General features: G+C 52.8%; 2 protein-coding genes across 5 annotated transcripts; one reads left to right on the forward strand and one right to left on the reverse strand.

Moving 5' to 3' along the window:
• The first annotated feature begins 6,539 nt into the window (after positions 1-6,539).
• Gnmt (glycine N-methyltransferase) lies at positions 6,540-9,838 on the forward strand. Its single transcript, XM_004649495.2, has 6 exons — positions 6,540-6,745; positions 7,835-7,962; positions 8,788-8,904; positions 9,096-9,238; positions 9,335-9,456; positions 9,545-9,838. The coding sequence occupies exons 1-6, from the start codon at positions 6,540-6,542 to the stop codon at positions 9,714-9,716; spliced, it is 888 nt and encodes a 295-aa protein (XP_004649552.1). The 3' UTR covers positions 9,717-9,838.
• Positions 9,839-9,956: 118 nt separating this feature from the next.
• On the reverse strand, positions 9,957-26,913 carry Pex6 (peroxisomal biogenesis factor 6). 4 transcript variants are annotated; one of them, XM_045157577.1, is made up of 18 exons: positions 26,029-26,913; positions 22,053-22,213; positions 21,370-21,453; positions 16,673-16,775; positions 16,459-16,592; positions 15,870-15,981; positions 14,453-14,661; positions 13,827-14,022; positions 13,583-13,659; positions 12,704-12,881; positions 12,418-12,623; positions 12,239-12,300; positions 11,943-12,051; positions 11,499-11,615; positions 11,278-11,355; positions 10,995-11,134; positions 10,177-10,357; positions 9,957-10,095 (listed from the first exon to the last, which is right to left on the reverse strand). In XM_045157577.1, exons 1-17 carry the CDS (start codon positions 26,911-26,913, stop codon positions 10,221-10,223), a joined length of 2,988 nt encoding a protein of 995 aa, XP_045013512.1. In that variant the 3' UTR covers positions 9,957-10,095; positions 10,177-10,220. The 4 variants fall into 4 exon arrangements, 3 of the variants coding, with proteins under 3 accessions (XP_045013512.1, XP_045013513.1, XP_045013511.1); XM_045157578.1 differs by having other exon boundaries at positions 9,957-10,357; positions 12,704-12,827; XM_045157576.1 differs by having other exon boundaries at positions 9,957-10,357.
• Positions 26,914-27,891: the final 978 nt, after the last annotated feature.

The raw sequence follows: 27,891 nt of genomic DNA on the forward strand, positions 1-27,891 counted from the left end.
CAGCATGGGAGAAGTCCACAGCACAGCCTAGCAGAAGGAATTGGGACAGTTGGGGTGTCGCTAAGCAGTAAGGAGCATGAGCTCGGTTAGTTCATGAGGCCCTGTGTTCGGGGGTCCCCGGTACTGACGGGATGATAGGAAGCACCTGTCCCTTCTTGGGGACATCCTCCCCACCCTGAACCATGCACTGACTGGCTGACCTTCCCTGTGGGCTCTGTACCTGGCTGAGCTGTGCTAGGGGCAGGGGGAGTGAGGCCCCCTCTCCCAGGTTAGGGCCCCAAGCATGGTGAGTGGAAGCTTTTGCTCTTTGGGCTGTTGAGGCTTAGGAAGGCCCTTTGGAAAGTGGGTCAGTTTGGTCTAGTCACCTCCAGGACCAGTGTTCTGACGCTGCCAAAGGGGTTGGTGGGCCATGAGGTTCTGGTCTAGTCAGGACATGTCTTGGACTTGCTACTGTGCCTATGAGATGGCTGGGCGTGGGGGGTGGGGGAGTCCAGAGGCAGACGTAGCCATCTGTTTGGAAATCCCAGGACTGTGTGGGTTCTGGTGGCCATTCTGTGTCATTTGGCTTTCATCTGTTCCCAGAGCATCAGTGACTTAAAAGGATGAGGGCTGGAGAGAGATGGCTTAGCAGTTAAGGTGCTTGTCTGCAATATCAAAGGACCCAGGTTCAGTTCCCCAGGACCCATGTAAGCCAGATGCACAAGGTGGCACATGCATCTGGAGTTCCTGTGCAGCTGCTAGGGAGGGACCCTGGCGTGACCCCCTCCCAATAATTTTTTTTTTTTTTTGGTTGGTTTTGTTTTTCAAGGTAGGGTCTCTTACTCTGGCCCAGACTGACCTGGAACTATGTAGTCTCAGGGTGGCCTTGAACTCATGGTGATCCTCCTACCTCTGCCTTCCAATTGAGTGCTGGGATTAAAGGCCTTTGCCACCATGCCTGATATATATATATATATATATATATATATATATATATATATATATATATATATATATATATATATAATTTTTTTTAAAGCATATGAAGGCTGGAGAGATGGCCTAGCAGTGAAGGCACTTGCCTGCAAATCTCTCCACCCATACACATAAATTAAGAAGGCAAGTCCCATAAACTTCATGGGGTGTTGGCCCAAACCTTGCCCCACCAGAAGGCGGTTCTGCCGGGACTGCTGTGCTCCTTGACCTGCGACTGCCCAGGAGCTCTCCGGGCAAGGTGTTGCGCATTGACTGGCTCTCCTCCCAGCAGACCGACCTGGCCTAGTCTAGAAGGGGCAGAAGGCAGGGGCCGGGTGCCAGGTTTCCATGTCCTCTTGCCACCATTTACACACGTCTTTGAATTTGGGTGTTACCACCCACTTTTTCACACACCCTCCCATCTCAGTAGAGCTTAGTGGAGCTCAAGTTAACTTTAATTTTTTTTTTGGTTTTTCGAGATAAGGTCTCACTCTAGCCCAGGCTGACCTGGAATTCATTCTATATTCTCAGGGTGGCCTCAAAGTCAGTGATCTTCCTACCTCTGCCTCCCAAGTGCTGGGATTAAAGGCATGCACCACCATGCCTGGCTTCTCTCTCTTGTTTTGTTTTTCAAGGTAGGGTCTCACTCCAGCTCAGGCTGACCTGGAATTCACTGTGTAGTCTCAGGGTGGCCTTGAACTCGTGGGGATCCTCCTACCTCTGCCTCCTGAATGCTGGGACTAAAGATATGCGCCACCACGTCTGGCTTCCAGCTTCTCTTTCTTTTTGAGGCGAGGTCTCACTATAGCCCAGACATTCATTTTGTAGCCCCAGGGTGGTCTTAAACTCAGATTCTCCCTGAGTGTCTGGAGAGACAGCTTAGTGGTTAAGGCGCTTGCCTGCAAAGCTAAAGGACCCACTTAAGCCAGATGCACAGGGTGGCATGTGTATCTGGAATTAGTTTTCAGCAGCTGAAGACCTGGTATGCCCCATTCTCTATCTGCCTCACTCTCTCATAAATGAATAAAAAATTTAAAAATTTTGGCACTCGGAAGGCAGAGGTAGGAGAATTGTTGCGAGTTCAAGGCCACCCTGAGACTACATAGTGAATTCCAGGTCAGCCTGAACTAGAATGAGACCCTACATCAAAAAACCAAAATAAAATAAATATATAAGGGAGTTACCATACCAAGCCATAGAGTAAGATTTTCCCTGTATGGGAGTTGGAGCCACACACACCATGGTCTTCTTGCAAAGGAATGTCAGATGTATCACTTTTGTGGTCTGACTTTACACGGGTGCTGGGAAATTAAACCCCGGGCCGGCAGGCTTAGCAAGTGCCTTCACTGTTGAGCCATCTTCCTAGATCCCCCTAGAAACAGGATTTCCTGAGCGCACTTGCTGGGGTGGGAACTAGCAGCAGTCTGCTTAGCAGATTTTTATTTATTTCGTTTGTAGCCCAAGCTGACTTCAACCTTCCAAGTCCTGGTGTTATAGGCATGTGCCACCATGCCCTGCTCTCTTAAGGTGAAGCCACTTGGAACCCATATTGCCAAGATAAACCCACCGAAATAACCCCAAAGTGTGCAGGACTCCAGTAATGTAACTCTGGACCAGTGTTTTGTCCTCAGAAACGACTTGTCAGACCCCAGGGGTGAGTCCATCAAGAGACCCTCATCAGCCAGAAAGAACCACAAAGGGTGGATGGAAAAAACTGCAAGGCCAATTTGCACCAATTAAATGATTAAAAAAAAAAAAAAAAAGGAAGCCGAGCATGGTGGTGCATGCCTCTAATCTCAGCAATGGGGAGGCAGAGGTGTAGGGATCACTATGAATTCGAGGCCAGCCTGAAACTACATAATGAATTCCAGGTCCGCCTGGGCTAGAGTGAGACCCTCAACATAAAACATGGCGGGGGGGGGGGATGGGCAGCATTGCTAAGTGCGCACCTTTAATTCCAGAACTTGGGAGGCAGAGGTAGGAGGGTCCTGAGACTACATAGTGAATTCCAGGTCAGTTTGAGCTGGAGTGAGACCCTACCTTGAAAACAACAACAAAAACATAACCACAGGGTTGGGTTGGGGCTATATCTCAGTGTAGAGCACTTAACTAGCAGTGCCAAAAGAAAAAGTTTGTGGGCTCAAGAGATGGCTTAGCAGTTAAGGCACTTGCCTGCGAAGCCTAAGGAGCCAGGTTCAATTCCCCAGAACCCATGTAAGCCAGATGCATAAGGTGGCACATGTGTCTCGGGTTCATGTGTAGCAACTAGAGGTCCTGGTGTGCATATTTCTCTCTCTCTAATAGATAAAAGTATTTTTTAACAAGCGGCATTTCCCTAACCCTAAGAACTTCCCAGGTCCTTAGATATTCAGGGAGGATAGATGAGGTAAGTGACCCCCCCCAACCCTCTTCAGTATTCCTTTCCCAGTAAAACAAATGCTGCCCTCCCCCCACAAAAAAAGTAATGGGGGGGATGAAAATTTATCCTAAGTAACATAAATTCAGTATTTTAAATCCAGTCTTTTTGTTTTTTTTTCTTGATTTTCAAGGTAGGGTCTCACTGTAGCCCAGGCTGACCTGGAATTCACTATGGAGTCTCAGGGTGGCCTCCAACTCACTGCAGCCCTCCTACCTCTGCCTCCCGAGTGCTGGGATTAAAGGCGTGCACCACCACACCTGGCTCCTGTCAGGCTTTTGTTATTTATTTTTTTTTGCAAGCATCCAGCTCCTGTACAAATGAACTCCAAATGCCTGTTCCACTGTGCATCTGGCTTTATGTGGGTACTAGGGACTCAAACCCAGGTCATTAGGTTTTGGAGGCAAGTGCCTTACCCTCTGAACTATAATGAGTAAGACAAGTCAATTATTTCCCCAACATTTTGGTTGTTACCTCAATTCAATATAACTTCATTTTCCTCCCAGTTTCTTTCTCTCCTTTTGTTTAAATGTGTGTTTCTGGGCTGGAGAGATGGCTTATTGGTTAAGGCATTTGCCTGCAAAACCAGGACCCATGTAAGCCAGATGCACAAGGATGTGCATGCATCAAGTTCATTTGCAGTGGCTGAAGGCCCTGGTGCACCCATTCTCTCTCTGCCTCTTTCTCTCAAATAAATTAAAAATAAAATATATTTTTAAAGGTGTGTTTCTGTGTGTGCAGATGCATGTATATGTGTGTACATGTGGAGGTAAAGTGTTGTACACAGGTGCCATCCACCTTTTGTTGATACAGGGTCTCAAACTGTCCTGGAATTTGCCCTAATTACACTAGACAGACTGCTGGCCTGTGAGCCTCAGGGAACCGCCCACCTGATCAAATTACAAGCGTGTGTCACCATGCCCAACTTTGTGTGTGGGGGGGAGGCCAAAGATTGACATGAGATACCTTCCTCGATTGACCTCCACTTTATTTATATTTATTTATTTATTTATGAGAGACAGAGACAGAAAAAGAGGCACACGAGGGAGGAAGGGGACACCAGGGCCTCTAGCAACTGCAAAATCCAGACGCACGCTGCACCTTGTGCATCTGGATTACGTGGGAAATTGGGGTCTTGGGGAATTGAACTTGGGTCCTTAGGCTTACTCAGGCAAGTGCCTTAACCACACCAAACCACCTCTCCAGCCCTATCCACTTTACGTATTGAGGTAAGGTCTCACTTGAACACTGAGCCTGCCCACGTGGCTAGTCTAGCTAACTGCTCGTTTGGGTGCCCTCCCCCACCCCACCCCACCCCACCCCACCCCACCCCTCCCCTGCCAGCTGAGCTCCGTGGATACTGGAGAGGCGAACTCTGGTTCTCACACATGCAGGGCAAGTGCCTTATCCACTGAGCCATCTCCCCAGGCCCTATATCTGGTGCTTTTAGAATGTGGATTCTGGTGATAGAGAACTCAGGTGTTGTGCGTATAGGGCAAGCACTTTACCAACTGAGCTAATTCCCTAGCCTTCATAATTTCACTTTTTTTTTTCCTTTGGGGAATTCACTATGGAGTCTCAGGGTGGCCTTGAACTCACCTTGCTCCTCCTACCTCTGCCTCCTGAGTGCTGGGATTAAAGGGCTTGGCCCACCACGCCCCACTAATTTCACTTTTTTAAAAAACAGAAAAAAAATTTTGTTTTTGAGGTAGGGTCTCACTTTAGCCCAGGCTGATTTGCAATTCACTATGTAATCTCAGGCTGGCCTCAAACTCACCACAGTCCACCTACCTCTGCCTCCCAAGTGCTGGGATTAATGCCACCGTGCCCACCTTTTTTGGATTTTTCAAGGTAGAGTCTCACTTTAGCTCAGGCTGACTGGATTTCACTACATAGTTTCAGGCTGGCCTCAAATTCATAGCAATCCTCCTACCTCTGCCTCCGTAGTGCTGGCATTAAAGGTGTGCACCACCACACTCGGCCAGCCTTTGTTTGTTTGTTTATGATGGGGCCTCAGTAAATTCCCAGGTTGGTTTCAGTCTCTCTCTCTCCAAGGTCTCACTGTAACCCAGACTGACCCAGAACTCACTCTGTAGGCCCCAGCTGGCCTTGAACTCACAGCCATCCTCCCAGTTCAGCCTCTTTCAGTGTTAGGACTAAAGGCTTGAGCCCCAACGCCCCTGCTTGTCTGCCATCTCTTGCGCACAAGTGATGCTCCTGCCTCAGCCTCCACAGCAGCAGGGGCTTACAGACCCCACCACAGTTAGGAAGTTTTTAGCAGTCTACAGAGTGTATTCAGGGAATCAGGAAGTGGAAGGACCAGCCTCTGCCTTATTAGAAGGCGCAAGGGGAGGAAAGAGCCCCAAGCAGTCTCTAGAGAAAGTCACAGGTGTGTTTTTAGGTGGGCGGGGACTGCGCTTGGATGGCCAGATTGGCACCTTTTTGCGCAGAGAGCTCACGCTGCCACCTTGGGTGGTCGAGCGGCCCTCTTTGGTGGGCTGAGCCGCCTTCTTTCTGTAAGGGATGCTGACAGCGTTCCTAAGTGGGCGTGGTAACAATCCTGCCTGCTTGGGTGCCCAGCTCCGTGCCGATCTGGAAGGCTTCTTCCCGGTCCAACTTGGGTCGGGGTGGGTGGAGTGGGTCAGCTCACTCGCCACCCCTCCAGTCCACTCGGGCGAAGGCTCGGGGTGTCCCTACCTATCCCGACATGGGATCGCAGAAGGGCAAGAAGGGCCAGGGCGGGATGGAGAGATGGCTGAGCGGTTAAGGCACTTGTCTGCAAAGCCAAAGGACCCAGGTTCAACTCCCCAGGACCCACGTAAGCCAGATGCACAAGGGAGCGCGTGCACCTGGAATTTGTTTGCAGTGGCTGAAGGCCCTGAGCGCTCCCATTCTTTATCTGCTTCTCTCAAATAAATAAATGAAAAAAAAAAAAAAAAACCAAAACATAAGTTAAAAAAAAAAAAGAAGGGCCAGGGGCCAGGACTGCGAGGCAGAGAGGCATCTGGGTTGCGGGCGCGGGAGGTTGCCCAGCGGGGGCGTGTCCGCGGAGGGGCGTGTCCACAGAGGGGCGTGTCCCCGAGCTCGCCTGCCATTGGCCCGTGGCGCCGTCGCTCGGCCGCGCTATAAACGCGGAGCGCGTGTCTGCAGAGCCAGGCGCCGGGGCAGGATGGTGGACAGCGTGTACCGGACCCGGTCCCTGGGGGTGGCCGCCGAAGGCCTCCCGGACCAGTACGCGGACGGGGAGGCGGCGCGCGTGTGGCAGCTGTACATCGGCGACACGCGCGACCGCACCGCCGAGTACAAGTCGTGGCTGCTCGGGCTGCTGCGCCAGCACGGCTGCCAGCGGGTGCTGGACGTGGCCTGCGGCACCGGGTGAGTCCCCGGCGGGGGCGACCCCGGCGGGCGGGCCCCGCAAGCATTCGGGGGTGTGTGTGTGTGTGCATGTGTGTGTATGTGTTGGGGTGGGGGTAGACCCTGCGGGCTGGGGTGCAATGGTTCGTGGGGGGCAGCAGAGCAAAAGCCGGGCTTTGGGTCGAGGCGGGGAGATCCTGCTCCGATGGCCTTGAGCAGTTGTTCACGTTGGTTCAGTGTTTGCACATGCCAAGTGTGCCAGGACACGTTTCCCCAAACCTTCACCAAACCCCGTGAGGTAAGTATAGTGCAGTGATATTCCGCTCACTGCTCCGGGAAAGTCAAGGCTCCCATCTAGTGGAGAAGGGATACAGACCTGTGGCCCATGTTCTAACCAGCTTATCATATATACTAACCTCTCCTGCCTGTAAGTTTTCCAACTTGTAGGACCCCCCACTTTGCCCATCTCTCAAGGGGGGAATGCTTTCTTTTGGCAATCATGGGATTGACAAAAGAATTAACGCAGCCCGGTGTGGAGGTGCACGCCTTTCATCCCAGCACTACGTAGTGAGTTCCAGGTCAGCCTGAGTTTGAGTGAGACCCTACCTCAGAAAAGCAAACAAACAAACAAACAAGAAAACTAATGCACACTCATAGAGTGCCTGGTTCTGAAAAGGTGCTTAAAAAAAAATGTTGCCAAGCCAGGCAGGCCTTTTAAAATCCCAGCACTTGGGAGGCAGAGGTAGGAGGATCACCGTGAGTTCCATGCCAGCTTGGGACCACATAATGAATTTCACATCAGCCTGCACTAGAGCAAGACCCTACCTCGAAAAAATCAAAAAAATGCAGGCGTGGTGGCGCAAGCCTTTAATCCCAGCACTCGGGAAGCAGAGGTAGGAGGATTGCCGTGAGTTCGAGGCCACCCTGAGACTCCATAGTGAATTCCAGGTCAGCCTGGGCTAGAGTGAGACCATACCTCGAAAACTAAAACAAACAAGACAGTGGAGCTGGCCAGGGACAGTAGGAGGCAGAGGGGTGATTCTGAAACATTGGCACAGTAGTGCCACGTACAGGTCTCCCCCTCAGCCTTTCATACCTGGTTTTACCCAGGGTGGACTCCATCATGCTGGTGGAAGAAGGCTTCAGTGTGACGAGTGTGGATGCCAGTGACAAGATGCTGAAGTATGCACTTAAGGAGCGCTGGAACCGGCGGCAGGAGCCTGCCTTTGACAAGTGGGGTATGTGGGTCCAAGCAGGCCCTCTTGCCATCCTACCCCTAACTAGGATCCCCCTTTTTTCTGCCCAGTACTCCTGTATGCAGGGGTGGTTATCTTATTTCCCTCAGGGTAGTGAAAAGACAGTCATATTCTTGAAAAGGAAGGCTTAGGCATCAAAGTGAGGTACAAGGTGTCAAGAACTGCTCTAGTTTTTTTCCCCCCTTCGGTTTTCCGAGTTAGGGTCTCAGTCTAGCTCAGGCTGACCTGGAATTCACTGTGTAGTCTCAGGGTGGCTTCGAACTCATGGCATTTCCCCCTACCTCTGCCTCCCGAATGCTGGGATTAAAGGTGTGCGCCACCACGCCCGGAGCTAGTGTATGATTTTGTGAAAAAAAAATTTTTTTTTTTGTTTTAAGGGTAGGGTCTCACTGTAACTCATGGTGACCTGGAATCCACTATGTTGTCTCATGGTGGCTTCCAATTCACAGTGATCCTCCTACCTCTGCCTCCCTAGTGCTAGGATTAAAGGAGTGCTATGTTGCCATGGGTGGCCTGCAGTTCCTAGGCTCATGATTCCCATCTCAGCCTATCTGGGGCTTGAGGTACATGCCACTGCACTGGGTTGTAAACTAATCTTAGCTGTACTTATAGCGTTCTATCGTTGCCCCGAGAAAAGCCCCTAAATAGAGCCGATTCTCCAGCATGGTTTTCTTCCGGTCTCGCTGTCCATGGCCCTATGACTCCTCTAAGTGGATGCGGAGCCCCTGGGTCTGAAGCAGACCGGTCAAGACTGCGCTTGGTCGGAGCTGCTGCTTATTCCCCTTCTCTCTCCTGGCCTCCCTCCAGTCATTGAAGAAGCCAACTGGATGACTCTGGACAAAGATGTGCCCAAGCCAGCAGGGGGTGGCTTTGATGCAGTCATCTGTCTTGGCAACAGTTTTGCCCACTTGCCAGACTGCAAAGGTGAGGCCCCCCCTAACCCCCCCCCCCCCCCCCCCCCCCCCCCCCCCGCTGCCGGCTCTGGACAAGCAGCTCTGTCTGCTTTGTGTCCCTCTCGCCTTTGGCCTTCGCAGTGGCACCTGGGGAGGGGAGGAGTGGGAGGGGGAGTAGAACTGGGAGGCCAAGCAGAGTCTCTGCCCCTGCCCGGTGCCCAGGTGACCAGAGTGAGCACCGGCTGGCACTAAAGAACATTGCAAGCATGGTAAGGCCTGGCGGTCTGTTGGTCATCGACCATCGCAACTACGACCACATCCTCAGCACAGGCTGCGCGCCCCCGGGGAAGAACATCTATTATAAGGTGGGGCAGCCTGGGCGGGGGGTGAGCCTGGGGGCCCAGGAGCCCCGTGCCCTCGCAGTGGGTTATGGAGGCTAACAGCCACACCACTGTCTGTAGAGTGACTTGACCAGGGACATCACGACCTCAGTGCTGACGGTGAACAACAAAGCCCACATGGTGACCTTGGACTACACGGTGCAGGTGCCAGGCGCTGGCCCAGATGGCTCTTCCGGCTTCAGGTACCACTTGTCTTGGTGGGGGGTGGGGACGGGGGCGGGGAGAGCCGGGGCCAGGGCCCTCATGCTGGCCGGGGGGGCCCTGTTGCAGCAAGTTCCGGCTCTCCTACTACCCACACTGTTTGGCGTCCTTCACCGAGTTGCTCCAAGCGGCCTTTGGGGGCAAGTGCCAGCACAGTGTCCTGGGTGACTTCAAGCCTTACAAGCCGGGCCAGGCCTACATCCCCTGCTACTTCATCCACGTGCTCAAGAGAACAGAGTGAATGGGGCCTGCGCTCCCACGGCCCCCCCAAAGCTCTGGGGAGGGGAAACCCTAAGCCCGGGAGCAGGGATAATGGGGCCAGGTGAACAGAGGACCAAAAATACAGTCTGTGCCTTTCCCGACTGTCCTGTGCCTTGTGTTGGTCAGAAAGAACAGGCTCCTCCGGGACCCAGCCCACCCCTCCTCCGGGCATCCTCCCCCACCCTCCTTCTCCCGCCGCCAATCGCGCGCGTCACCGGCAGGGGGCAGCAGCGTACGCTTTATTTTCGGCCACAGGCCCGGGAGTAGGGACAGGTGGGGGTAGGGGCAGGTAGGGAGTGGGGACAGGTAGCAGGAGCTCCAGACAGGCTCTCCAGACCGCTCTGCGCCCAGAAAATCTCCTGGAGGAGGGAGGGACACAGCCCTTAGGAGGGGTGCCAGCAGTCTTTCCTCGGGTCTCTCTTGAGGGGCCGTCAGGGTACCTTTTAGCCATGCCAGGCTGGCAGAAGCAGATGGCAGGACAGCCCTAGCAGGCAGCGAACTTGCGCTGGATGCGCTTGTAGCGCAGCATCTCCTGCTCGCTGACTGAGGGCTGTAGCCTGGCGGCGGCCTGCAGCAGGTCCTCCATGGTGAGCAGCAGCGCTGAGCCCACGGGCTCCAGGCCTGAGAGCAAGGGTGCAGTGAGAGCAGCGCTGGGGTCCGCGTCCAGGCAGGGAGGCGCCTTACTGCGCAGTCTCCCGGATGACCCCCCTGACGCCTAGGCCCAGACTCACTTGTCTCCTACTAGCTTGGTTTTTTTTCCTACTAGCTTTTAAAGAAAAAAAATTTTTTTTAACTTTTTTTCTCTCTCAAAGAGAGAGACAGGAGAGAGAGAGAGAGGGAGAGAGAAAAGAATGGGTTGGACGTGGTGGCTAGATTGAGACCCTACCTTGCAAAAAAGAAAAGTAGTAGTTTTAAGCCAGGCGTGGTGGCACACGCCTTTAATCTCAGCACTCAGGAGGCAGAGGTAGGAGGAGCGCTGTGAGTTCGAGGCCACCCTGAGATAACATAGTGAACACCAGGTCCGCCTGTGCACCCTACCTCAAAAAAAAAAAAAAAAAGAGAGAGAGAGAGAATGGGTGTGCCAGGCTTCTACAAACAAACTCCAGACACATTCACCACCTTATGCTTCTGGCTTACGTGGATCCTGGGGAACTGAACCTGGGTCCTTTGGCTTTGTAGGCAAGCGCCTTAACTGCCAACCCTCTCTCCAGCCGTCACTAGCTTTTTGTTTGCCCTCTGGGGCTCATGAGTGGCTCACCTTCCTCCAAGTCACGAACCCTGCGTTTAAGAGCAGCTGTCATGGCATCAGAACAGAGGGAATAGAGGTCCGCACCCGTCAGCTGAGGAGGGCAGCAATCTAGCACGTTCATCAGGCTCACGGAGGGCTCCAGCTTGAACCTGTTGTGGCCATAGCAGACATTACAGATGGCCTCCCTTCCTCCCTTAAAAGCCACACTGAACACCTTATCCTGCTGGCACACACACCACCAAGCCACCCCCAGGCCCAAGCCCTCTGGGAGGCTTCCCCTGCCATGGCACACCTGCGTGTGATGGCGCTCAGGATGCGCAGCTGGGAGGCCCGGTCCTCACTTGCCCCCACAAACACCAGCTTGTCGAATCTTTAGAAACAGACAGGTCAAAGTATTAGGGAGGCCAGTCACGAGAGTTGAAGGGGTACAGAGTGTGTGTGTGGGGCGGGGGGCGGAGGGCAGGGAACAAGCCCAAATGGGCCTGGTGGAGGCAGGAGGGCCAGGGAGCTGACCTGCCAGGCCGCAGAAGGGCAGGATCCAGAAGGTCAGGTCTGTTAGTGGCTCCGATCACAAACACATCCTGACTGCTGTGAAGCCCATCCAGCTCAGCCAGGAGCTGAGACACCACTCTGCAGAGGAGGAAGCCAGGCCGAGAGAGTCCTTGGGCCGTCCTTGGACTCTGCCAGTGTCTCGCTTCTCCTCTCTTCATCTCTTCTCTCCCCTCCTCTCCCCTCCCCTCCCCTCCCCTCCAGTAAGGCTGCTTCAGCAGGCCCTCTGCTCAACTCTGCCCAGCACTCCTCCACACAGGGCTCTCGCAGTGTCCCACACCCAGCTCCCTTTTAGCTTCCATTCTACTGTCTCAGCACTGAAAGGACAACTTCTGTCCCAGCGCCACGACTTGTCTCACATTCCTCCCACCAAGGACCCCAGACTCCATTCCCATCCAGACCTCCCACCTGTCCATCACTCCTCCAGAATCTCCACTTCGCCCCCGGCTTGGGGCCAAGGAGTCAAGCTCATCAAAGAAGATGATGCATGGAGCAGCCGCCCTGGCCCTGGCAAACACTGAGCGGGGGGGTTGCAGGAAGGGGGTGTCAGAGGACAGGAGGAGGGAAACCAGAGCCTGAGAGCTCAGCAAAGGCACGGGAGGCAAGAAGACAGGGGTGGCCATGAGCAGCTGCGGGACGGGGTGGCATAAGGGCCACTGGGGTGGGGGAAGGGCTGGAAGGCCAGCCTCTCCCCATTCACTCACCTTCCCGCACGTTCTCCTCACTTTGGCCCACGTACATGTTGATAAGCTCTGGGCCCTTCACACTGAGCGAGAGGTTGACAGGGGGACACTGAGCAGGTGCACACAGTCTGCCCGCCTCTCTTCCTGCCCAGCCCCTGGCGGTCCCCGTCCCCCCACCTTTCCTTCTAGACCCTGCGCACCTGAGGAAGGTGAGGCTGCACTCGGTGGCTGCTGCTTTGGCCAGCAGGGTCTTGCCAGTGCCGGGGGGCCCGTGCAGCAGGAGGCCCGAGCGCCGCAGGCCCTGGGTCAGCAGCTCAGGGTGCTCCAGAGGGAACTGGACAGTCTCGAGAATCTCTCTCTTAACCTCCTGCAGACCTCCCACGTCGTGCCAGGACACCGAAGGGATCTGGGAGATGCCGACAGGGTGGTTGGGGACAGGCGGGAGGAGAAGCTCCTGCCCCACCTCCAGAGGCCCGCAATCCCCACCTTGGGCGCCCCCACGGCCCGCGAATGGGCCGCCTGCAGTTGCTCTAGCGCCTGCCCAAAGTCCTCAGCCAGTAGGGGAAAGCCAGCGGCGCACAGGTCTCCCTCGTCCTCCTCGCTCAGGCCACTACGGAGAGAAACGTAGGGCTGGGCATGGTGGCTTACACCCGGATGCCAGCACCTGAGGCGGAAGGAGGACTGCCATGAATTTCAGGGCAGCCTAGGCTATGGATGGACACCGTCTCAAAAAAAAAAGGAGGGGGGGTAGGGGACCAGGGATGGTGGCGCACGCCTTTAATCCTAGCACTTGGGAGGCAGAGGTAGGAGGATCGCCACAAGTTCGAGGCCACCCTGAGGCTAATAGTGAATTCCAGGTCAGCCTGGGCTAGAGTGAGATCCTGCCTGGAAAACTTAAAAAAAGGGGGGGGGGTAGAGAGGGGAGAACTGGAGAGAAGGCTTAATGGTTAAGGTGTTTGCCTGCGAAGCCTAAGGACTCAGGATTGATTCCCCAGAACCCACTTAAGCCAGATGACCAGGTGGGGTGCATCCATCTGGAGTTCATCTGCAGTGGCTAAAAACCCTGGTGGACCCGTATTCTTTCTTTCTTATTTTATTTTTTGGTTTTTTGAGGTAGGGTTTCGCTCTAGTCCAGGCTGACCTAGAATTCACTATGGAGTCTCAGGGCAGCCTCAAACTCACGGCGATCCTCCTACCTCTGCCTCCCAAATGCTGTGATTAATGGTATGTGCCACCACGCCGGGCTCCGCTCTTTCTTTCTCAATAAGTATACCAAAACAGAGGGTGGTGGGGGAGAGACACACTCGGGGAGAGCTCTAGGCCTTACACATGACCTCCTCCTCCCTGCTTCACCAGCCCCCTTACCCTGAGTTCTTGATCCGGGTGCAGGCTGCCCGGCTGCTGTAGGTCAATAGGGCATGGAGGTCTCCCGCCACGAAGCCCTAGGGAATCACACAAAGGGCCCATGAGTAGAGTAGGGCAGTGGTCAGGAACCTCCAATGGAGGCCTTGGCACTTTCCACCCTCATTCTCAGGGCCCAGGACTGAGGGCCTGTGGTGACAAACGGCCTGTCATCACCCTGGGAGGCGCGCCATCAGCAGATACTCACTGCACAGCGCCGTGCCAGCTGGGCCAGGTTCACCTCCTGGCCCAGGGGGAGGTGGGCAGTGAGAGCCCGCAGGATACTGAGCCGCTGCCCCTCTGACAGCACTGGCACCTCCAGCTCCTGAGGAAACGCGGTCTGCACATCAGCAGGCAGGTCCTGGGCCCGGCTTGTGGTGGCCACAACCATCAGGGGAGGGCAGCTGCAGACAGGGGAGTGGGCACTGAATGTAAGAAGGTGGCTGGCACTCCTGAGAGCTGCCTGACTTCAGGACGGTGCAGAAGGGCCTCCAGTCACCACAAACGAACTCCAGATGCATGTACCATCTTGTGCATCTGGCTTACGTGGGTCGTGGGGAATTGAGCCTGGGTTCTTTGGCTTTGCAGGCAAATGCCTTAACCACTAAGCCATCTCTCCAGGTCAGGGGATTTGGGGATATCTTGAGGGGGCACCTGCATTTCACATGGGAAGCTGAGAGGCTTCAATGTGGATTTCCATAAGAGCTCATCCCAGGGCTGTCCAAGACAGGGAAACTTCAGTGAAGCCAACAAAGTATGAGACAGCGCAATGGAAAGCTGAGGAGAAGTGGGAAGGACGGCAGAGCCTCCGCAACAGGCCTGCTCCGTCAATACCTGCTGAGGGGGTCCTCATCGAGGAGGAGGTGACGCAAGGTGGCCACCACACGGGCATCTTCAGCCAGCCCATCACGGTCCCGGCCCAGAAGGTCCACAGCCGTCAGCAAGAGGACTGCGGGTCGGCAGCGGCGGGCCCGGGAGAAGGCGGCCTGCAGCTTTGCCTCCACAGCCCCGCTACTGTCTGCACACAGGCTGGAGCAGGGGACCTGGGGGGAGGGGAGGGGTCAGAAAACATAGGCCATCTTTTCTCTGCAGAGCAGGAACAAAGGAGGTGCACCAAGCCCTACTTCCTCTCTGTCCTATTCATTCCTGAGACTCTGTGCACCAAAACACGAAACCCCTCCTCTTCCTCCTACCCCCCCCCCAGGTAGGGTTCCACTCTAGCTCCGGATAGGGTGGCCTCGAACTCACTGCTGGGATTAAAGGCATGCGCCACCACGCCCGGCCTTTATTTTAATTATTTTTTTTGAGAGAGAATTGGTGCACCAGGGCCTCAGCCACCGCAATTGAACTCCAGATGCTTGCGCCACTTAGTGCGCATGTGTGACCTTGTGCTTGCCTCACCTTTGCATCTGGCCAACATGGGATCTAGAGAGTTGAATATGGGTCCTTAGGCTTCACAGGCAAGCGTGCCTTAACTGCTAAGCCACCTCTTCAGCACCCCCTACACTTTGTTTGTTGTTGTTTTTTCGAGGTAGAGTCTCATTCTAGTCCAGGCTGACCTGATTTCACTATGTATTCTCAGAGCGTCCTTGAACTCATGGTGATGGATCCTACTTTTGCCTCCTGAATGCTGTGATTAAAGGCATGCACCACCACGCCTGGCTTTTTTTTTTTTTTTTTTTTTGAAGTAGGGTGTCACTCTAGCCCAGGCTGACCTGGAATTCACTATGTAATCTCAGGGTGGCCTTGAACTCATGGTAATCCTCCTACCTCTGCCCTCCCAAGTGCTGGGATTAAAAACATCTGCTGGGCTGGAGAGATGGCTTAACGGTTAAGCACTTGCCTGTGAAGCCTAAGGACCCTGGTTTGAGGCTTGATTCCCCAGAACCCACGTTAGCCAGATGCACAAGGGGGCACAGACGTCTGGAATTCGTCTGCAGTGGCTGGAAGCCCTGGTGAGCCCATTCTCTCTCTCTGCCTCTTTCTCTGTCTGTTGCTCTCAAATAAATAAATAAATAAAAATAAGCCAAAATATTAAAAAAAAAAAAAAAAAAAACATTTGCCACCAAGCCCCAGCTGAAAGCCCTCCTTCTTGAGGACCTCTCAGTAGCTGAGCATTGCGGGCAAATCTGAGCCACGAGATGTTAGGGCTAGCAGTTGACAGAAGTTGACAGAAGAGGAAGAGGAGATGAAGGGAGGAAGACTGGGCTGTAGGGAAGTGGCTGGAGTACTGTTTTCCACAGCACCTCACCTTTACTAAATGGAGTCCGAGGCGACTGCAGGCAGCTGTGACTGCTGTGGTCTTCCCACTGCCTGGGGGACCCCGCAGAAGGACACAGCTGGTTCCTGTCAGCAGGGTACCGCTGCAGTCAGAAAACAGACACTGTCCCCCACGTTCTGCACAAACAGTGACATCACCAGTAACACAGGAGCCCTTGGATCTCCTCGAGCCTCCCCATCCTCTCTAGCCATTTCTGGTTCTCCAGCAAAGGCTCTGGGAATATCCATCAGTCGCAGACTAATTCCTTTTCATCAGTGGTGCCTGCAGTAAAGCCTGCCTGTTCTATCTGATCTGAACTGCTGTACCAGGAGGCACTAGGGTGGGTGCTTGAGCTACGCTGGGCAACTGGAACGGAGAGCTGTGTCCTTGGGGGCCAGCCTCAGAGATAGCGGCCTGGGGGTCTGGTGACAGAAGGGAGCTGCTGGTGGCCTGGTACGAGGTGAACTGGTCTGAGGACTCCAACTCCGGTCAGAGTGCTGGGAGTGATTTCTGTGGCTGCACCCTCCTAGGGATGTTCCGAGCAGGCTCTTCTCACACCCGTGGCCGTGGCCTCACTCACCCAGGCTGCAGGCGAGGCTTCAGGGCAGCGCAGAGCTCGGTCACCAAGCCCTCTAAGCCTGGAGGAGACAGGCCGCTCCAGGGAGTGGAGCCTCCTGAGGACAGCGTGGGAACGGGGCTCAAGGTGGAACCCACCTGGGAGAGGAAGGAAGTAGCTTGAAGGTCTAAGTGGTTTCAAACCCTGCACGGTCTCTTCTTCCCAGCCAGTTCCTCACCATGTATAAGGAGGTGTGGGTGGTGTCGGCCAAGTAGGCTCTGGCTGGCCCATCTGGAGCGTCTCCAACTGTTTTCTTCACCTTAAAAAACATTTCCCGCCACCTGCAGGAAAGAGACCAAATGAGCCCTGGGATCCAGAGCCCACGTGTGCCCCTCCCTAGGGACAGGTGGCTTTCTCCTAGAGGATGAACGTAAGAGAAGCACAAATAAACAACCCTGAAACACGGTAGGGACACAGGGATATGATAGGAAAGAAGGTCTTTCTTTTATTATTATTTTTTTCTAATATTTTATTTATTTGAGAGAGGGAGGGACAGATACATAGGCAGATAGACAATGGGTGTGCCAGGGCCTCTAGCCACTGCAAACGAACTCCAGATGTGTGTACCGCCTTGTGCATCTGGCTTTATGTGGACACTGGAGAACTGAATCTGGGTCCTTAGGCTTCATAGGCAAGCGTCTCAACTGTTAAGCCACTTCTGCAGCCCAGGTATTACTTTTATTTTTATTTACTTATTTATTTTTGGTTTGTCGAAGTAGGGTCTTGCTCTAGCCCAGGCTGACCTGGAATTCACTACATAGTCTCAGGGTGGCCTTGAATTCACAGTGATCCTCCTACCTCTACCTCCTGCGTGCTGGGATTAAAGGCCTGATTCACCATGCCAGGGTTTGTATAATCTTGTGAATATGATTAAAACCACTGAATTATACACCTTTTTTTTGGTTTTGAAAACAAGTCTCATTATATTGCCCAAGATGGTCTCAAACTCATAAGCTCAAGGGACCCTCCTGTATTAGTTTCCCAAATAGGAGAAAAGGCAGGTGCAAGCCGCCATTATCAGCTGTACTGCACACACAGTATAGGGGAGCCGGGCGTGGGGGCGCACACGGGAGGCAGAAGTAGGAGGATCACTGTGAGTTCGAGGCCAGCCTGACACTACATAGTGAATTGCAGGTCAGCCTGGGCTAGAGTGAGACCCTATTTGGAAAAAAAAAAAAAAAAAAATGGTGAAGCCAGGTGCGGTAGTGCACACCTTTACTCCCAGCACTTGGAAGGCAGAGGTAGGAGGATCCTCATGCATTTGAGGCCTCCCTGAGACTACATAGTGAATTCCAGGTCAGTCTGGGATAGAGTGAGACCCTACCTCAAAGCCCCCACCCGAACAAACACAGTGTGAGGGGCTGGGAGGTAGTTTAGTGGTAGAGTGTCTAGCAGGAGTGGGGCCCAGAGTTCTATCCCCAGCAACACACATACATGACATTTATGGCATGACAGTTATATCTCAATTTTAAAAATTAACATTTCTTGACTTTTGAGGGGGACAGACTGCACAGGCCTCAGACTCAGCATGTTCTGGTCCAATGAGTCAGAAGTAAGAGTCAGACATCTTTCTTTTCTTCAAGGTTCTTCCAGCAGTTGGCAGGTATAACCAGGGCTGAGCAGCCAGTGGTCAGAGGACGTCACGGTGAGTGAGGGGTCATGTTTGTGGGTGGCGCTAGTAGCTGTTTCCCAGATAAAGACATGATGGGGGGGGGAGATAGCCTGGCTGTTAAGAGGGCTCTCTGCTTAAGCATGAGGGGCTCTCAGGCTAGATGCCACCAGGCTCAACTCCCCAGGGCCCACAGGAGAAGGTGGGCATGGTCACACACATCTGTAACCCCAGGAAGGGACAGAGTCTGGAGAATCACTGGGGCTTGCTGACCAGCAGCCCCGGATTGGGGAGGGGGGCTGCTTCAAAGAAATACACAATGAACAGTAAGAGGGCACCCTACATTCTCCTCTGGACTCTGCACCTATGCACATGGGGTGCGTGCATTTGTCCGCACACGCCACACACACACGAAAAAAAGAAAAAAAAGAAAACAGATCAGGTGTGGTGGCACACACCTTTCATTGCAGCAAATGGGAGGCAGAGGTAGGAGGATCACTGTGAGTTGAAGGCCAGCCTGAGAGTACATAGTGAATTCCTGGTCAACCTGCACTACAGTGAGATCCTACCTCAAAAAGCAAAGAAATTAAAAAAAAAAAAAATAAAGACACGAACTAGTCTGCTTTAGTCCTCAGACAATACGTAACCCCCCAGAGACCGTCACCCGGGCCTCGCTCAGAGCCACTCGGATGCAGACTCTGGTGCCCCTGCTGTCACGTGCTTGCCGACTTCCTTTTGGCAGCCAAGGGGGGTGGGAGTGCACCATGGTGGAGGCAAGTTCCGGCTAAAAAATCCTGGTAGTGGGCTGAAGAGATGGCTCAGTGGTGAAGGCATTCGCCTGCAAAGCCTAACGACCCAGGTTCAAACCCCAGTATCCACATAAAGCCAGACGCACGAAGTGGCGCATGTGCCTGGGGCACCTGCAGCAGCCGGAGGCCCTGGCATGCCCGCTCTCTGCTCTCTCTTCTCACTGCGTGCAAATAAAAAATTCTTATATTATGGTTGACAGTGACTGTGGTAAAGAATAAACAGAGTGAGAAATGTGCTGGGTATCAAAGCCAGGGCCTGTAGGCCCTGTAGCCCAGGGACCTTTTTCATTTTAAATTTTTTTGAGGTAGGGTCTCACTTTAGCTCAGGCTGACCTGGAATTCTCTATGAAGTCTCAGGGTGGCCTCGAACTCATGGTGATCCTCCTACCTCTGCCTCCTGAGTGCTGGGATTAACGGCCTGTGCCACCATGCCCGGCTGTTAAAATATTTTTAAAATTTGAGAGGCAGAGACAGAGAGAGAAAGAAGAGACAGAATGGGTGCACTAGGACCTCCAACCACTGCAAATGAACTCCAGATATAGGTACCACCTTGTGTGTCTGGCTCTATGTGGGCAATGGGGAATTGAACCTGGGTTTTTAGGCTTCACAGGCAAGCATCTTCAGCATTAAGCCATCACTCCAGTCTGCCAGAGACCTGTCTTACTGCAACTGATAGGTGACAGGTGGATCTACAGCCTAGTACATCAATCTCGGGTCAGTACATACCAGAAACGCTGCAGAGGAAGGCAGTGGGGATGGGGATGGTACTGTGGGGTGTTGGAGACCACACCCGCTCAGGAAGCCGAAGGGCCAGAGATCTGGAAGATCTCTGGAGAAAGCCAGCTGGGTGTCAGAGGAGCAGCCTTCATGCAGCCTCGTTTGGAGATGACCTCAAGGGAGGCAGAAGAGGTCGACCAGCAGTGGCCTGTTTTGTTTTTTTTTAAGCTTTATTATTATTATTATTTTCTTTAAAGAGAATTGGAAGGTCTCAGCCATTGCAATCGACTTCAGATGCTTGCGCCACCTACTGGGCATGTGTGACCTTGCGTTTGCCTCACCTTTGTGCGTCTGGCTTACGCAGGATCTGGAGAGTCGAACATGGGTCCTTAGGCTGCACTGGCAAGCGCCTTAACTGCTAAGCCATCTCTCTAGCCCCAGCAGTGGTTTCTTTCCAGGGAGCACAAGGACTCTCTGGGTCTTCCTTACCAAGCGCAGGATGGCCTAAAGCACTCATTTCTATCTGCTCTTGGAACCGTCTGCCTACTGCTTGGACCCTGCTTTCCCTGGGACAGGCTGGTCTGTCTTGGCAAGACCTACTGCCCGCTTTGTTCTGTAGCTACTCTACAGAACACTCACATGGCCAGGTCGTGGTGACTGCCACTCGTAACCAGCACTTGGGAGGCCGAGGCAGGAAAATGGCTGCAAGTTGGAGGCCAGCCTGGGTTACAGAGCCTGTGTATTCCTTAGGCTGAGATGTGGGCAGCATGGCTGAGTCCTGGCCCAAACAACATTGGTCAGGAATGGACAAGAAAAGAGTCTGTCGGTGTGATGGCACACACCTATAATCCCAACATTTGGGAGACTGATGATGTAGGAGGACCTGAAGTTTGAGATGAGCCTAGATTAATTACCTTGTGAGCTTGAGGCCATCACTGGTTACATCTCCCCACCCCCACAAAAACAAGGTGAGGAATCTTATTTTATTTTTGGTTTATTTATTTATTTTGGTTTTTCAAGGTAAAGCCTCACTCTAGCTCAGGCTGACCTAGGTTTCACTATGTAGTCTTAGGGTGGCCTCAAACTCACATGATCCTCCTACCTTTGCCTCCCAAGTTCTGGGATTAAAGGTGTGCACCACCATGCCCGGCTTTTCTTTCTTTCTTTCCTTTTTTGGTTTGTCTAGGTAGGGTCTTGCTCTAGTCCAGGCTAACCTGGAATCACTATGTAGTCTCAGGATGGCCTTGAACTCACAGCAATCCTCCCACCTCTGCCTCCGGAATGCTGGGATTAAAGGTGTACATCACCATGCCCAGCAGTTTAGCTCCTTTTTATGCTGGGAATCAAGCCCAGGGCCCGAGTGCTAGCAAGCTCTTTACCATTACCTAACCCAAGTCCTAGATGGTAATTAGCCTTTCTTCAGTCATGCCCATTTGGGAACCTACAGGTGACTTTTTTCCTCTCTCTAGAAAAATGTATACAGCAACCAAATTCTTCAGCACAAAACTATTACATGTTGGTTGGGCATGGTGGTGCACACCTTTAATCCCAGCATTTGGGAGGCAGAGGTAGGAGGATTGCTGAGTTTGGGGTCAGCCTGAGCTAGAGAGAGACCCTACCTTGGAAAAAAAAAAATGAAACAAAAACAATTATTACATGTAATTTGGGTGGGGACGAGAAAAGTATAGAACTGCACTCAGGTTATGAATCCTGGCCACAGGTGAGGAGGCAGCTGCATACCTGGGCAGTTTGTCCGGACTTCCTTCCAGGATCTCAACTTGCCCAGCTGTTGGCACACACAGAACATCCCCTTCCTGGACTACCCTGCAACACATCAGTGGCCACTGGTCAGCTCACAGTGGGAGTTGTGAACGCATACATGATACACCGCTCTGCTCCAACCCCACGTATGCACACTTAGGGGTCTTCTGTAGACCCAAATTCCCAAGCAATTCTTCGGGGAACAAAACCTAGGCTGAGCTGGGGAAACCCGAGACTAGCAAAAAGTCATAGACCAAAGAGAGACAGGGAGGGCTCTTAGATCTTCTAGAGTATTTTTTTGGGGGGGTGGGGTTTTGAGGCAGGGTCTCGCTCTGGCTCAGGCTGACCTGGAATTCGCTCTGTAGTTTCAGGAGGGCCTTGAACTCATGGCAATCCTACTGCCTTAGCCTCCCGAGTGATGGGATTAAAGGTGTGTACCACCACACCTGGCTGGGGTCCTCCTTGGCCAGTCTTCTGAAGTTTGGAATGTCCAAATTCACCTCAGGTTCAGACTCTCTGTTGAATTCTGACATTGCCACAATACTGCCTTCAAATGTGGCTTCTAGTAACCAGGGGGCCGAGATACCTGAATCTAAACCTTCAACAGTAGGAGCGTGACAAGGGTGCCAAGTTTTCTTCCTTAAAGGAGGAAGACAGCTAACCTGGGTGTTTGAAAGTGCCGGTAAAGAACATGGTCATAATTTCCATTAGTGTAGTGGGGTGAGGACACAATTTCCACGTGTAATTCTCTGGCAAACGGAGGCCTGGGCAGCAATGAGCAGCTTCCTTTGTCTTCAGGGGCAACGGAGCCTTCCAAGTACCTCTATTAGAGGAAACAATCACCACCTTATGACCACCAAGGAGCCACAAGAATATCCCTATTTGCAGCCAGTCATCTATGAGCACCCTCTATCTTTCTGGTAACCACCAGGCTTGTAAAGGCCTCAGAAATACCTCTGCCCTCCCTGGAGAACCAAAAGCTGGGGTGGAGAGATAGCTCAATGGTTGAGGTGCTTGCCTGCAAAGCCTAAGGACCGAGGTTCAATTCCTCAGTACCCATGTAAGTCTGGTGCACAAGGTGGCACATACACCTGGAGTTCATTTACAGTGGCTAGAGGCCCGGCCATGCCCTTTCTCATCTGCCTCTCTCTCAAGTTGTTTTTTTTTTTTCTTTTTTTTTTTTTTTTGAGTAGGGTCTCACTCTAGCTCAGGCGGACCTGGAGTTCACTATCTCACAGTGATCCTCCTACCTCTGCATCCTGAGTGCTGGGATTAAAGATGTGTGCTACCACGCCCCACTTTTTTTTCTTTTAAAGATTTTATTTATTTGTTAAAGAGAGAGAGATGGAGGGAGAGAATCAATGCCAGGGTCTCCAGCCATTGCAAAAGAACTTCAGACACATGCACTACAATGTGCATCTGGCTTACATGGGTTTTGGTGAGTCGAACTTGGGTCCTTAGGCTTCACAGGCAAGTACCTTAAATGTAAAGCCATCTATCTCTCCAGCCCTTTCTGTGATACCTTTAAGTTGGCTCAAAAAAAAAACAAAAACAAAAACACCAGTAAAAGTGGTGAAAACATTTATTGTCACAAGTCTTTTTTGTTTTGTTTTGCATATATGTATGCCAGAAGGGAACTCAGGAGTTAAGCTCAGGTGTATTAGCCATGCCTTTGTGACAGGGTCCCTCACTGGTCTGGAGTTCACCTACTAGGCTAGGCCGGCTGGCCAGTGAGATCCAGGGCTCCTCCTGACTCTACCTGGACAGATGCAAGCAACCACATTTACATGGGTGTTGGGGATACAGCTCAAGTGTTTATGCTTGTGAGGCAAACACTTTGCCAACTCAAATATCTCCCTAGCCTTGCTTTTATTTTTATTCTATATTTTGGTTTTTCAAGGTAGGGTCTTGCTCTAGCCTAGGCTGACCTGGAATTCATTATGTAGTCTCAGGCTGGCCTCAAACCCACAGCGATCCTCCCACCCCAGCCTCCTGAGAGCTGGGATTAAAGGTGTGTGTCACTATGCACTGTTTTGTATTGTTTTGTTTGAGAAAGGCTCTCATGTAGACCAGGCTTGCCTTGAACTCCCTATGTAGGTGAGATTGCCCTTGAACTCCTGACCTGTTTCCACATAACTGTCTTCTTAAAGTTAGACGTAGAAACATTTCTCTTGGGCGTATTTAATAAATATCAGGCACAGAGACAGTAGGAGCCCCTTCCTTCAAGGAATTTGCAATTGGGGATTAGATGGATTATGTAATCATAATAAAATAGAGTAAGGTCACAGTAAACACTCTTAACAAAAACACAAAAGGATTGCCCAGGCTCTTGGTTTCCCACCAGGAATAGATGGTTAAGACCCTGTTGCTGAAGACTCCACATGCTTGGGCTGCAAGGTCACGGAGAAATCAAGCTGGAGCTGAGCTGAAAACTTCCTCTGTGTAGACCAGCTGACAGAAAGCTGGAAAAAAGCTATGCTGCATGCAGCTCCATGGGAGAGAGAGAAGTCATCAGTGGAGATAAACAACAGAGGACACTGCAAGCCTTAAGTTTGGCCAGCCAGGCCAAATGAGCCAACGGGTGCAATGGTGGCATGTCTTTTATGGGGGAAACTAACTGCTCTCTAGTTGGACTCTTGTGAATATATGCCTAACATTGAAAACCTATGACAGGGGCTGGAGAGGAGGCTTAGCGGTTAAGGTGTTTGACTGCAAAGCAAAAGGACCTCCATTCAATTCCCCAGGACCCACATAAGCCAGATACACAAGGGGGCGCATGCATCTGGAGTTCATTTGCAGTGGCTGGAGGTCCTGGCGTGCCCATTTTTTTCTCTCTCTCTCAAATAAATAAATAAATAAATAAATAAATAGAAAACCTATGACAGGGGATATCATGATTCCTAGTGGTGTAATGCCTGCTGGTGTCTGGCTAAATGCATATATTATGCTCACCAAACTGCCCGGTAAGCATTTTTCTTAATGTTCATACCCATATATTAATTTTTTTTTGTTTTTTTCAAGGTAGGGTCTTACTCTGGTCCAGGCTGACCTCAAACTCATGGTGATCCTCCTACCTCTGCCTCCAGAGTACTGGGATTAAAGGCGTGCGCCATCACGCCTGGCATCATACCCATATATTAATGCTACTCTCTTGGTTAGAGAAGCTTCTCTTTTCAGATGGTGGTGACCTTGGGATGACTCAGAAGACCCCATAGTGCTGAGAAGTGACAAAGGAGTGCTCAACACTGAACCATTTCTATCACACCTTCCAAGGGCCAGGGTCCATTGCAGAAGACTTGGCAAAAAGAATGTAAGAGCCGGAGGACTCCTTACAGTGCACTCTTCCACACACAAAATGTCTGGATACTCATGACCTTGCAGTGCCTGACACTACCTACATAAACCATCATAACAGGAGGAAAAGATGATGACACCAAAATAAAACAGATTGATTGGGGGGGATAGGATGGACAGTTGCAAAGGGGGGAAGTTATGGCTTATTGTCTATAATTATGGAAGTTATCAATAATAAAAAAATTAAAAAAACACAAAAGGCCAGACGAGGAAGGAATTAATATTAAATTTGAGATCATGGGGGCTGGAAGGACGGCTTAGTGGTTAAGTGCTTGCCTGTGAAGCCTAAGGACCCCGGTTGGAGGCTTGATTCCCCAGGACCCATGTTAGCCAGATGCACAAGGGGGCGCACGCATTTGGAGTTCCTTTGCAGTGGCTAGAGGCCCTGGCAAGCCCATTCTCTCTCTCTAACTCTTTCGCTCTGTTGCTCTCAAATAAATAAATAAAAATAAACAAAAGACATTTTTTTAAAATTGAGATCATGGGACTGAAGAGATGGCTCAGCAGTTAAGGGGCGTGCCTGCAAAGCCTAATGACCCAGGTTTGATTCTCCAGGACCCACTTAAAATAAAGCCAGATGCACAAAGTAGCACATGTATCTGGAGTTTGCAGTTGCTAGAGGTCCCATTTTCTCTCTCTCTCTGTCTCTCGCTCTGTCTGTCTCGCTTCTGCCTCTTTGTACAAATAAATTTTTTGAAAAATTGACATATGAAGCTGGCTATGGTGGCAAAAGCCTTTCATCCCAGCATTTGGGAGGCGGAGGTAGAAGGATGACACGAGTTCTAGACCAGCCTGGGACTAAAAAGTGAGTTCCAAGTTAGCCTGGCCTAGAGTGAGACCCTACTTCAGAAAAACAAAAACAACAACAAAAAATGTAGTGATACATGTTTAAAAAAAAAAAATCGAGACATGAGCTGGGCACGGTGGCTACGCCTTTAATCCCAGCACTTGGGGGCAGGAGGCAGCGGTAGGAGGACTGCTGTGAGTTCAAGGCCACCATGAGACTACACAGTGAATTCCAGGTCAGCATGAGGTAGAGTGAGACGCTGATTAGACTGAGTAGATGGCAATACACGCCTCATATGACAAGAAGTCCAATTCTCTCCTGGGCGGACGAAATCCCTTCCACGCACCACTACTCTGTGGAGGCTTTTGGTATTTCGTTTATACAGAATGGCCAGGTACGATCATAGAGCCCAAGGGGCCTAAATTTGACAGCTCTGGTCTTCCAATTCATGTAAGACAGAAAAGCGGGCAGACGTTAAACAAGGAACCCATCCTGACCTGAATCGTGAGCTCTCCCACTTGCAAGGGGTCACAGCCGAGATTAAAAGCCAGCGTGGCAGGCACGAGGGCCAGTCCATCAGCGAGGGCTTCTCCGGGCTGCCCAGAGCCGGGACCCAATCTCTCCGACAGCTCCCAGCGAGGCTCCAGGACCTGCACGGTGGCCGCGCGCGGCCGGCGAGCGTCGGATGACACCCAGACCCATTCTCCCTGGAAGAGACCCAGGCCCCGGAGACAAGTCCGGCTCACCCCCAGGGCATCTCCTCCAGTCTCGCCCAGGACGCCGCGGAGTCGCCGCACCGTGCGGGGAGCCGCGAAGGAGGACACCACGGGCGGGGGCGGGGGGCGGCGGCTGTGGTCCCCGCTCTCCGGGCCCGGCCTGGCCCGTGCACGGAGCTCGGTGACAGCCAGCCGCGTCCCGGGACCCAGCAACCCTTGCAAAGCCGGCCGGGTCTCCAGGACTCGCGGTCCCGGCATCGGAAGCGTCTCTCCTCGCCTCACCAGCAACGGCCCGGCTCGAGGTCCGAACCCGGCTCCCGGGGATGCGGCGAGCAGAGCCCAGCACAGCGCCGGGGGCCGCCGCACGGGCCGGGCTCGAACCCGCGCCCCGGAGCCCAGCGCCAGCAGCCGCAGCAGCGCGCGGCTCACCAGCAGCGGCGGAGGAGGCGGAGACCCCGCGGCCCGTCCGTCCTCGCCGCCGGCGCCCGGCGCCTCCAGCGCCGTCACGAGGAGCGCCGGGCCCGCCGGGCTCTCGGCCGCGGGTCGCAGGGCCAGCACCAGGCCCTGCCCCGTCACCGGCCACGGGCCCCCGGGCGGCAGCAGCACCGCCAACGGGGGCGTCTCGGTCGGGAAGGGATCCAGGACCCGCAAGACGGCCAACGCCATGGTGACGGCTCCGGGAGAGCCCAGCGCCGTCCGCTTCCGGAGCCCCCGCGGAACCGGAAGTCGTGCGTTCCGAGAGGCCGTTTCCGCTTCCGCCAGCCGCAGTTGGGGACCGAGCCCCGGGCCCGGGCGTGCGATCCCGCCGAGTCCTGGCCCGGGACTGTGACCGTCACCCCTGCACGTGCCGCTGCACGTGCACCTTTTTTTAAAAAATTAATTAATTGTTTTGTTTTTTGCGTGGTAGGGTCTCCCTCTGGCCCAGGCTGACCTGGAATTCACTATATAGTCTCAGGGTGGCCTCGAACTCACGGCGATCCTCCTACCTCTGCCTCCCGAGTGCTGGGATTAAAGGCCTGCGCCACCACGCCCGGTTTAATTTTAATTTTATGTATGTATGTATGTATGTATGTATGTATGTATGTATGTATGTATGTATGTATTTGAAAGAGAATGGGCGCGCCAGGGCCTCCAACCGCTGCAAACGAACTCCAGACGCATGCGGCACCTTGTGCCTCTGGCTTACTTGGGTCTTGGGGAATCGAACCCAGGTCCTTCGTCTTCGCACGCAAGCGCCTTAACTGCTAAGTCGTCCCTCCAGCCCACTTGCACCCTCTGAGCCTGTGTGCACGAGGATTTGCCTTTGCATCTTAGGGGAAGTCACGTCCCCCGGATTGTCTGTCGCTTGACCACGAGCGGTCCCTTGTGCATTTAGGAAGGCGTGCCCCGTCTCAGCTTGTCCTGCGGGCTCGGGAATGTTGTGGCAGGCAACGGTGGGACTCTAAAACGGTCGCAGACATTCTTGTTGGATTTGTAGTGACTGCTGACCTAATGACTTTTATTCATGGAGCCCTGGAGAGCTTGCTGCTGGCCACACCTGTTTCCACACATCCTCCACAGAACCCACGTTCCAGCGCTTCTGGTCCTGACCCTCTTTCCTCCAGCTCTGCCTGGTCAATTCTTTTATTTTTGTGTTTTTCGTGG

The sequence above is a fragment of the Jaculus jaculus genome, chromosome 8, assembly GCF_020740685.1.
Source record: "Jaculus jaculus isolate mJacJac1 chromosome 8, mJacJac1.mat.Y.cur, whole genome shotgun sequence".
Taxonomy (NCBI): domain Eukaryota; kingdom Metazoa; phylum Chordata; class Mammalia; order Rodentia; family Dipodidae; genus Jaculus; species Jaculus jaculus.